The 10,353-nt window shown below is 51.4% G+C and overlaps 1 protein-coding gene across 10 annotated transcripts in view; it reads right to left on the bottom strand.

Moving 5' to 3' along the window:
- Nucleotides 1-748: 748 nt before the first annotated feature.
- RAP1GAP2 (RAP1 GTPase activating protein 2) overlaps nt 749-10,353 on the bottom strand; it is a 201,350-nt gene continuing 191,745 nt past the window's right edge. For 6 of the 10 annotated variants that reach the window (XM_042255520.2, XM_042255515.2, XM_042255514.1 and 3 more), the window contains 3 exons: nt 10,102-10,228; nt 6,454-6,530; nt 749-5,130 (listed from right to left, as the gene is read on the bottom strand). In XM_042255520.2, the coding sequence (XP_042111454.1) occupies nt 5,062-5,130; nt 6,454-6,530; nt 10,102-10,228 (273 nt within the window). In that variant the 3' untranslated portion in view covers nt 749-5,061. Of the gene's footprint in view, nt 6,044-6,453; nt 6,531-10,101; nt 10,229-10,353 lie in introns of all 10 variants that reach the window. The other 4 variants (XR_006061142.1, XM_027975123.2, XM_042255518.1 and 1 more) reach the window with 4 other exon arrangements.

Genomic DNA, 10,353 nt, shown 5'->3' with positions numbered 1-10,353 from the left:
TGCAGTAGCCCTGCTTAGAATTTTCTTAGAAATGAACTGGCATCAAAGATGCCTCCATGCCATGTTGCTTCCTCCCATCTCTTCTTCACTCACGGTCAGACCTGCGTGGCAGTCTGACAACTCTTCAGCTTTCTTCAGCTCCCTCCCCATTTTCTCTCACAGGTCTTTCTTCTAACAAATGTTTTCTTCCTGTCTCGGTGTCTGCTTCTCAGAGTACCACAACTAACACTGTACTCACTCAGGAGCAGTCTCAAAATAAGAGGTCTCTTCTGCCTTCCTCTTCTCCCTACTAACACTGGTGCGGATGTGCAGAGGAGGAGAGGCTGGGTTGGGGGGCAAGGGAGGACAAGTTAGCCACCTGTCAAAGAAAAACTGCCCCAGAGTTCAAAAGGCAAGGAAGACTTTATTTGAGGATTTGAGGCTATTGCAATCAGGGAGAGAGACTGAACTCAACTCCAAATACAACAGGGACAAATGGGGATTTCTAGCCAATGGCAGGGTGAGGAATTGGATGGAAAATTATTAAGAGGAACTTGGTTAGGTATCAAAGGTGAGGGAAGAGCAACTTGACTGGCTATTGAGAATGAAGCTGGGGAGTGGGGGGCGGGGTGGGTGCTGGTGGTCAGAGGGGTGTTTCTTGATTAAACATCTGCAAGCTAGATACAGCCCATGGGAATATGGATTCAATCTCTGATGTACTGAAAGACACTCAGGACTGGGGCCCTAGGCAATGAAGTCTGAACACTGATGGACACAAAATATCTTATTTATTGTCAATTTCTGCAAAGACACATTTAAGCAACAAAATATACATTTGTCAACTTTTAGAATTTTATACATTAACAAATACAATGTGCTACCATAGCAATAAATTAAATGTACACTATTTACATTACATAGGCAGTCAGGGGTGGGGGTGGGGGTCTACAAATCACCTCCTCTGAAAGAGGAAAGACAGAAAGGTCATCATCACATGGATCACCATCTCCAAGCTACATCTCCAAGCAGGTTCTAGCACACAGAGGAATCTCTTCACACTTAAACAGCGGCACTCCCCAGGCTGGAGTGTGGAAGGGCAACGCCCGGGATAGGGGAGAGCTAACACACATGCTAAGGAGCGGGAAGGGGGGGGATTAACCCTTCCAAGTAGAAATGTCACAAGATCAGAAACGATGGCATTTAAATTCCAGTCTTCCAGCCACACACTCTCTCCCTGGGACTGATAAGGACAGGACAGTGCCCTTGCCCCCCAGTAGTGTCTCACTAGGCAGGACTCCACTGTCCTTGGCCTTAGTGGGGGGGTTTCTCCTTTCTCCCAAAGAGGCACATGGCCCTGCTGAAAAGAGGGAGCTGTGGGGTTGGGGTGGGTAAGGAACTGGCAATAAAATAGCCATCAGAGCAGAACAGAATGCCCCAGTGGGGGGCCCCAGGTGGTAGGAACAGCCCTGGCAAACTGCTGACTCTCCCTGCTCTGAGAGAGGGGTGCCTGGAGGCTGGAGAGGAGCCATGGGGCCCCTGCCGGGCACCGGTAGCCATGAGATCTGTTTGAACCTCGACCGTTCCCCCACAACAGACCTGTCTCTGTTGACTAAGAATGAATGAAGGTAGTGTTTGAGTTGGCACCTTAAACAGTCAGGGTAAGAACATGAAACGGGCTATCATCCCTTGAGCTGAGGTTTTTATTGACTACATGAAACGGGCTATCATCCCTTGAGCTGAGGTTTTTATTGACTACATGAAACGGGCTATCATCCCTTGAGCTGAGGTTTTTATTGACTACCTTTGTTTAACAATCAGGGAGAGTTCAAAGTTTCCTTTTACCCCTTTTCTCCTTAACTGAAAAAAAAAGGAAAGTGAGGTTTGGTTAACTGCATCTTTGCTCAGGCCTACGCCCTCATTACAGATTGGGACTGAAGAACTAATGTCACTGAGGAACAGTCCCCTGAAATCTCTTTCCCTCCTTGTTTTCTTTGCCCGAGCTGCAGCCAAACCCCAGAGCCCTCATTGAAAAAAATCCCAAAGAACATCCCTCCTGCTGAAAAGAACAGAGGCTGAGACTGAGACCCACCAGCACTGGTGGCTGCTGATACCTCCCAGCCAGTGCCGAGAAACTGGCTCACTGGCTTCCTCAGATCTCAGGCCCCCAGGAAATCCACTCTCTTGTTCCACCAACCACATAGGTAGTGCCGAAGAAAGGGCTCTGGGTTGTGGATTCTCATCCCAGCTTTGCCACCAGCTGACTATGTGACCTCAAGCAAGCTATTTCCCTTCACTGGAGCTGAAGGTTCTCATCTGGAAGATGACACAGTTGGATTAGATGCTACAAGGGGCCCAGAAGGCTTGGACATGGAGATGAAGCTGACAAGGTTGAACCACAGAATATTTTTCCCATGTCCATCCATTAGCAGCGATAGAAACTCTAGCTCTCTCCACATCTGTTTTTAAGTCTCAGCTCAGTAGAGGCATATGGATGCCCAACAGAGCTGAAAAGTGTAGCTTCTTCCATGAGGTCCCAGAGCCAAAGTTATGTCCAGGAAATACGTCTCTGATGGGACGCCTCAAATACCAGCAAGAGCACCATCAGGGATGAGTCTAGTCATAAGGACCAAGGAGGCTGGAGCGACCTTTGAGCCTCAAGACTAGATGGGGCAATAAAAGGAAAGACATTCTGGAGCAATGCAAGAGGGGGATGGAGTGAGCAGCCTTCAGGAATCCAAGCTGCCAGTCCCATGGTCCAGAGGACAAAGGGAGACTGGCCCATCCTCGTTCTCCTTCCCTCCACAGCCCTGGACCTCAGTGGGGCTGGTGGGGTACACTCTAGAAGCCACAAAATAAACTTCCTAGATGAAGTGAGGGAGGGACATTTCAGATCCTGCCCAGAGCATCTCCATCAGCACACAGAGGCCACTTAGGTCTGCTTCTTAGGGAGCCCACATACGCCTCTCAGTTTCTCTGGACACACTGAGCAATCAACCCGGCCACTGGCTCAGAGACAGGGGGCAGAGCCCTCTGGGAGGTGGGGGCTGCAGGGAGAGCAGCCAGAGCAGTGGGGGAAGGTGGGTGGAAGGTTCCCAAGTAGGACAGAATGGGGACCACCTGAAAACCCCATGGGACCCCCCGAGCACGACAGACACACCCCAGCACAACCACCAGGCGGCTGTAAATAACAGCTACTCAGAGAAGCCAGCCAGAATCTGGAGCAGTTTTTAAAGAAATGGAGTTTGACCTTTCAAGCTCCTTCAGAAGCCCAGCCAACAGAACGCTGCCAGAATCCACGGGCCTCATTCCAGCCATGGGCGCTGCTACGGGGATCTTTAATACAAGCTAAATAGACATTGTTGACTTTCTAACCAGAATAAATCTAACCGGACTAGTACTTTGAGTAAACACATTTCCCAGATAGTGTGAAGGGGAGAGGTCCACCCAGCCTATAAATAGGATCCCACAGAGTTCACGTGAGTTGAGGATGAAGGACCAGGATTTTGCTCCAAAAACAAAAGCAAAGGGGAAACTGTCACATCAGTCAAAAAACGAGTGTAACATTTTTATGTCTTGCCTTGGGGATAGGCCCAGATCCTGATGCAAACACAGCATTTGGTTGGAAGTCCATGTAATCTGCTCACTGAAACAGGAGCCTAGCGGTGTCACCCTGGCAGCTGTGTGTCACTGAGGCCCCATACATACTTGGAGCTGTGGCACCCCTCAAGAGTCTGCTCTTCAGACTGTTCAACTTGGAGGACACCTCCTCACCTTAAACTCCACCATGGCCAGTCAACAGAAATGACCTATCACTGACTCAGATGGCTGAGAAGAAAGCAGGGCCCACTTCTCAGAGGGCGAGCCAGCTCAGCCCAGCAAAGGATGAGGGTGCAGATAACGGGTAGTGTCTGAACTATGCCCAGCAGGGACCCAGGTTGCAGGAATCCCACTCATGTGACAAATGCTTACAGACTTGTGGCTGGAGAGGAGAAGAGAAGGATTTAAGATTTAGGGTGGATCAAGCTCTGATAAAAACCAAAGGGCTTAGTAGCTGGAAAGAATCCCCCAGGGCGCTGGCGGAGGCCAGACATCTAAACTGCAGAAAGACACCACCCATCCCCACACCTAAGCTAGATCAACCCATCCAATTGTCCCTCACCTCGCCTCTTGGGCTCCCCGCTAAGTAGGGGATGGAAGTAACTCTCTATGCCTCCCATGAACCTCCACAACCAGCAGGGACTTGGCTCCCAGCCAGCCCTTGGCCCTGAGGTTCTCCCTGGCCAAGGCCCCTGCATGCTCCTGGCTTTCCCTGAATACCCTCCCACCCCCGCTGCCCACCCCTTTGTGGGAAAGGCATCTGCTCAAAGGGGAGGGGCTGACGACTTCCCTGGCAGCTACCGCTTTCCCGCAGGAAGTAAAGCCGTCCAAGAACACGCCTCCCATGCATGCTCAGCTGTGTGTCTCAGCTTCACCCAGCCACATAGCTCGAGATCCAGGGGTAGCAGGGACAAAAGCAGTCTGGCCTGATGTCAGCAGGTGGGTAAGAAACTCCTAGCACAGAAGCAAGTAGATGTTGGGAGCTCCAGACATGTAGGAGCAGCAGAACCGGTTTCTATCAGGACGCTTTCGAGGACAGCTACAAATCTAGATTCTTAGAAAAATGCTCCCTCCGCCACCACTAAGTGCATCTGCTTCGGGGAAGGGAGACATGCTCGGTGTGGCTGCAGCCTCCTGCCTACCACGTCCAGGGCACGATGCTGCCCCTGCCTGGGAGCAGTGCCCTGCTGTCAGCCTCTGCTGCCCACCTCACCACTCTCTCTGCCTCTCTGGACTCTTGACTGGTACCCTATCCCCCTCTTCCCTTGCCCAACTCTTTCCCCTGCAGACAAAACAAGATGACAAATGACCCAGACACACATCACATCGGGCGGTCAGGAGCAGGGGGAGCCTGGAGGAATGAGGCCTTGCCCAGAGACAGGGAGGTACTGGCAGGGACGGGCAAGGCTGTGGCCAGGTCGGGACACTGGGACAGACAGCTTGTCTGGTGGCCAGGTGGCCAGTGGAAAGGTAGGCCTGTGACGGTCAGAGTAGTGGACGGCACCCCCAAACTGCTGGAATAGGAGCCTTCTCCAAGACAGAATCGGGACCTCCCTGGAAAAAACAAGAAGGGAGAAGATGATCAAATAGTAGGTAAAGGAAGAGAAGGAGACGCTTGTGCCCACATGTGCTTAGGACAGGTGGCTGCCAGACACAAGGGTGCAGAGCTGCCACAGCCCACGAAGTTGGGCACAAACATTAGTGAACGAGGCATCTGAAGTCCTTGATCGAAGTGGGAATGAGTCTCAACATCCCCATTTACACAGGCCACGTTTGCATAGTGAGCGCTCAGCTGTGCTCCTCCCCTTGGTTCCAAATGTGACTCACACCCCTGGGAGCCCCATGGCAGGGAGAAGGCTGGGCAGTCAGACGGGTCTCTAGTAACTTCCTTAGCAGGAGGCCAGGCCTTGGTGGTGGAGAGCTGGACCCGTGCCCTGCTCTGCTGAAAACCTCATGAGTCCCTGCCTGAGGCTGGGAGTAGGGTTCTCCTTGGGCTCACCCTGTACAATGCTTAAGAGACCAGGGCATCTCTGGACACACAGGGAAGACATGTCTCATCTCAGAGAACTGGACAAAGACACAAGGAGACAAAGGCTGTCAAAACAGGAAGGCCAGAGGCCAACTGAGGAAGGAGGGCTCTGGGCTACTGCCCTCTGCACGCGGGAACAGGCTGCTCCGGGGAAGGGAGACATGCTCAGTAAGCCTGGTCCAATTCCACCAGGCAATGCATCCCATGGGCACCCGAGGCCATGCACCCTCTTCCCCATCCAGACATGAGTCCCACCATAGAGACTCCAGGGAAGAGGCACTGGCCCTCCCAGGCAGTCAGGATCTCTCTGGCCATTCTCTGGGTATCAGACCACCAGTACGCCGATCTCAGTGACACACCCTCCCTTGTGGCCACAGCAGGACCAAACACCTGACCCACCTTTGACAAGCGAAGGACTCCTCTTTCACATTAGTGACCCTGTTTCAAGAAAAATCCATATGAGAGTTTTAAATCACTAGACCACATAATTCCCAGTGACTACAGCTTCTGCATATTTGGTGCTCATCTCTCCAGAGAGCCTGGGAAGGGACATGAGGCCCCAGGAGCCAATAGCTTCCAACTTGCATCTGCCTGTGTCCAAGGGTGTGGCTCTGACACAGGAGGTGTGGAAAGGTGGCTGGTGAACCCCAGGCTGATGCCTGCACCATGGGGACCAATGGGGAACCAACGGCACCCCCAGATGAGACCAGAGCTTCATCCCTGCCCCCATGTGAGATGTGAGGCACCCTCTTCCCCCAACCCCAGGAAGGACGGCTGGCTTCTGGAGCAGATGGGCATGTGGGAGGTGGAAGGCTCCCCCAGCTCCCCCTATGTCCCTAGATCCTTACCGAACTGGAGCTGGCATGACTGAGCTTATCAAAGCGGAATTTCAGGTTTGACCTCGGGGAGTTTCTGCTTTTGACATCTAGGAAAAAGAAGAATGCCCTTGAGAGGAGGGTGGGGCTACAGAGGTCACTGGGGCTAGGGGGTAGGAGCTGGATAGGGAGCCCCAGAGAAGCAGGGGGCGTCCTCTCCACTAGGTACTCTAGCTGACCTGTGCCGATTCACAAGAACCAACTCACATTTTTAGAAATGTCGTGAGCTGGTTGTTACACACAGTTATCTTTTTTTTAATTCTACAAGCTTACAATTAAATTATATTCATCAAAGGTAATAAATACTCAGAAGTCATCTAGTTATTTCAGTACATTTTACTATTATTTATTCTCCTAAGATTATTTACATCTATTACATCTGACGCATGTGCGTGCTTAGTCGCTCACACATCACTCAGTCACGTCCGACACTTTGCGATCCTTTGGACCGTAGCCCACCAGGCTCCTCTGTCCATGGGATTCTCCAGGCAAGAATACTGGAGTAGGTTGTCATGCCTTCCTCCAGGGGCTTTTCCTGACACAGGAGTCCAATCCGTGTCTCCTGCACCGCAGGCGGATTCTTTACCACTGAGCCATCAGGGAAGGCCCCATAGTGTCAGGTAGTTCTTCCCAACTCCACGTCACGTGGATGCTTGAGGTCAGCCAGGAATAGTCACACCACGGAAGTCAGCAAACACTACAAATCAGGGCTTAATTTAATGTTTTCTTGTCTAAAACATTAAGAAACTCATGGAGCATATGTTAATAGAACGGATTATACTTGAAAATGTGTTTGTCTCTAGTCATTACACTGTGAATGGCACAAAAAACTGAGAAAACACTCTTTTCGAATTTGAAAACTGTTATCTGATTCAGCAGAGAAGCTGTTCACATCACTGACAAAATAATATCAATCATCATTCATGTCAAAACTACACTCATTCATCATCTGGAACTTTATGTTTTCTACAGATACAAAGGTTGGGAAAATATCAATGTAAACATTTTGTGAGAATCAGTTAACTCTGAGGAATTTATAGTAAAGAATGTTGTATATTTTATTAATATCATTATTTATAAATTATGTGCTTCAGATCCTTTATATCAGTAAAATTTACAGTAAACATGTGTGCGTGTGCGTGTGTGCATGAGTGTGTGTGTGCGTGTGTGCGTGTGCGTGTGTGTGCATAAGTGTGTGTGCGTGTGTGTGCGTGTGTGTGTGCGGTGGGACAGCCAGTTGTTAAACACTGACAGCACACCGCTGGCAGGGCGCTCACTCGGCTTTCTGGTTTTCCTCTGGCTGAGATAATCTACAGCTTGGTACACTCCATCTAGAAACTGCTGACTTACTCTTGGTGCTTCATATTCAAGGCCTCCACTCGGTACTATGACTACCTTTTGGTGAGAGCCGCCAGCACCCTCTCAGGACCCCAGGGAGCTCACGTATGAAATGACCGATGACCATGGCATTGGAGATTATGGAAGACCGATGTCAAGCCCTCCCAGCCACCCCCCTGCCCTCAGCCCGGTCTCCTCCTCTAAAATAGGTTTCCAGATCTCTACAAGCCCACCCCAGTCCTACAGGTACAAAGCACAAGACTTGTGGGCTGGGAGGGAGAGGCAGCCCCCCTCAGGGTTGAACACTCCATGGGAGGTGGGGTTGCAATAAGCACCGGCAGGAATCGCAGACCTATTGGAGGTCCCCTTCTGCCCTAGGTGACCTTCAGCAAGTCACACTCTAAACCTCCTTTTACTCAAAACCTTTTTTATTTTGATATTTATTTGATATCAAGTAGGATCCAGGCTTGGTTACAGATTCAATCATTCCTTCAGTATTAATTAATAAGCCTTGTTGAAAAAAAAAACCTGAAAATTCACATTACTACCCCACTTTACAGATGAGGAAACTGAGACTCAGAGAGGTGGGCCTGTCAACACTGCACTGGGATCAGAACCCAGCTCCACAGCTGCTCAGCCACAGAAGGTTGCAGCCCTAACACAAACAACTGTTTACTTGGGACCCATGCCTTCTCTTTATCCCTAACATCGCAGGTCATTATTTGTCAACATTTCTTCACCATGAGAACCCCAGAAGCACCGTAGTTTAAATGACCCTGCTGGCCCACTGGCCTTAAATGGTTCTATCATTTAGACTAAAGTTCCTCAACCCCAGCCTGACATTATGGGCCAGATAACTATTTGTTGCAGGGCAGAGGGGTGGGGGGCGGGGGGTTGCCTAGTACACTGTAGGGCCCTTAGCAGCATTCCTGACTTCTGCCCAGGAGATGCCAGCAGCACACTCCCCTCCCACAACCATGAAAATCAAAAACCCTCCAGCACTGAAAAGCATGCCCTGGGAAGCAACATCACCCCCGACTGAGAACCACTCATTACACTATTGTTTTCTTCCTGTTATTCAATAAATACTCAGGCTAACAGTTCTGCATCTCTTATAACCGTAAGCTCACTTGCTCATCACACAACCAACCATATGAGGTAGGAGATATTCCCCTCTCTCCATTTTTCGTTTGGGGAAATGGAGGCCCAGAAAAGACTCAGAAACCTGCCCATTGGCACATCATTACTAAGTGGAAGACCCAGAATTTGGAGCCAAGCTCCAGAGTTCTCCACTACATAATACTGCCCTCCTCGGGGCAGGACCAACACTCTGATTTCCAGGCACACCCAGTGCCCAGTGGTGCCAAGCACACATGTCTGCTTGGACACCCCTTGGGCTCCAACCCCCGATTCACTCCCCAGAGCTGACTCCTCCTTCTCTACCTGACTGCAGGGATCATAGGAACCTGAAAAGCCCACACTCTTTGTCTTCCCTGAGCCCTCACTACTGAACCTGGGTACCCCTTGAATCCACATCCTTCTCCCATCACCCCAGACACCATCCATGGCCCTGTGACCCCTCACCACTCACCGTGACCCCTCACTGCTCTCCCTCCCTGCATCCACTCCCCACCAACTCTTTCTATTCAGCCAGCTGCAGCCATCAAGACAGTCTCTCTCCTCCTTCTAGTTAAGGACCTTTAAAGACTGAAGGCCCTCCAATGCCTCTCACTGGGGGCAGGATGAAGCAAAATCCTCACCAGGGTCTCCGTGGTGGCCCTACTGTCTAACCGCTGTCTGCCCTCTGACATGTCCCCTCTGTGCACTCAGCAGCACTGAACCACATGTGGGTCCAGAACACGGCCTCTGGGCTTCCCCCAGGCCTCCCCACTGCGGTTCCATCCACCTGCACCACGCTTCCAGCTCCTTATCGCTGTATTATCAAGATAGTCTCTGTGACAGAGAGGCCCTGGGTTGGTGATGGGGTAACGGGGAGGTCAGGGGAAAGAGCCTCAGCTTTCCAATCACACAGTCTCAACGCCTCTGGCAAATCACTGAAGTCTCTGAGCCTCAGTTTCCCCACGAGTACGGAGGGGACGAGAACACACCCTCTGATGAACAGATGCGGTGAGCCGGCAGAGCTGGAGGCCCTAACACTTTGGGGTTGAAATGGAAACTGGACAATTCAGCGTGCCTGGGGCTCGAACCCCACCAACAGCGGCCAGGCCACAGCCCCGCCCCTGCCAGCCGCATGGTCCACACCGCCCACGAGACTCCACCAACCTGTCGGACTCCGGCTCATGATGATGGGGGTGGCGGCTGCCCCCAGGCTGGGGCTCTCGCTGCTTGGGGACGGGCTGTAGACAAACACCTCCTGCTTGAAGGGAGAGGTTGTGGACGGCTGGCTGCTCTGGGGAGAGAGGCTGGGTGAGCCGGGCAGTCCCACCCTCAGCAGGCCTGAGACAGGCTCCTACTACCCCACTTGGACCTGCTCTTTCCCTTTGTTGCCTCCAGCCTCTATTCCAACCTCTCCCC

This window comes from Ovis aries, chromosome 11, assembly GCF_016772045.2.
Source record: "Ovis aries strain OAR_USU_Benz2616 breed Rambouillet chromosome 11, ARS-UI_Ramb_v3.0, whole genome shotgun sequence".
Classification (NCBI taxonomy): domain Eukaryota; kingdom Metazoa; phylum Chordata; class Mammalia; order Artiodactyla; family Bovidae; genus Ovis; species Ovis aries.
The sequence above is the reverse complement of the archived record's forward strand: the minus strand, read 5'-3'. Positions and strand labels throughout refer to the sequence as shown.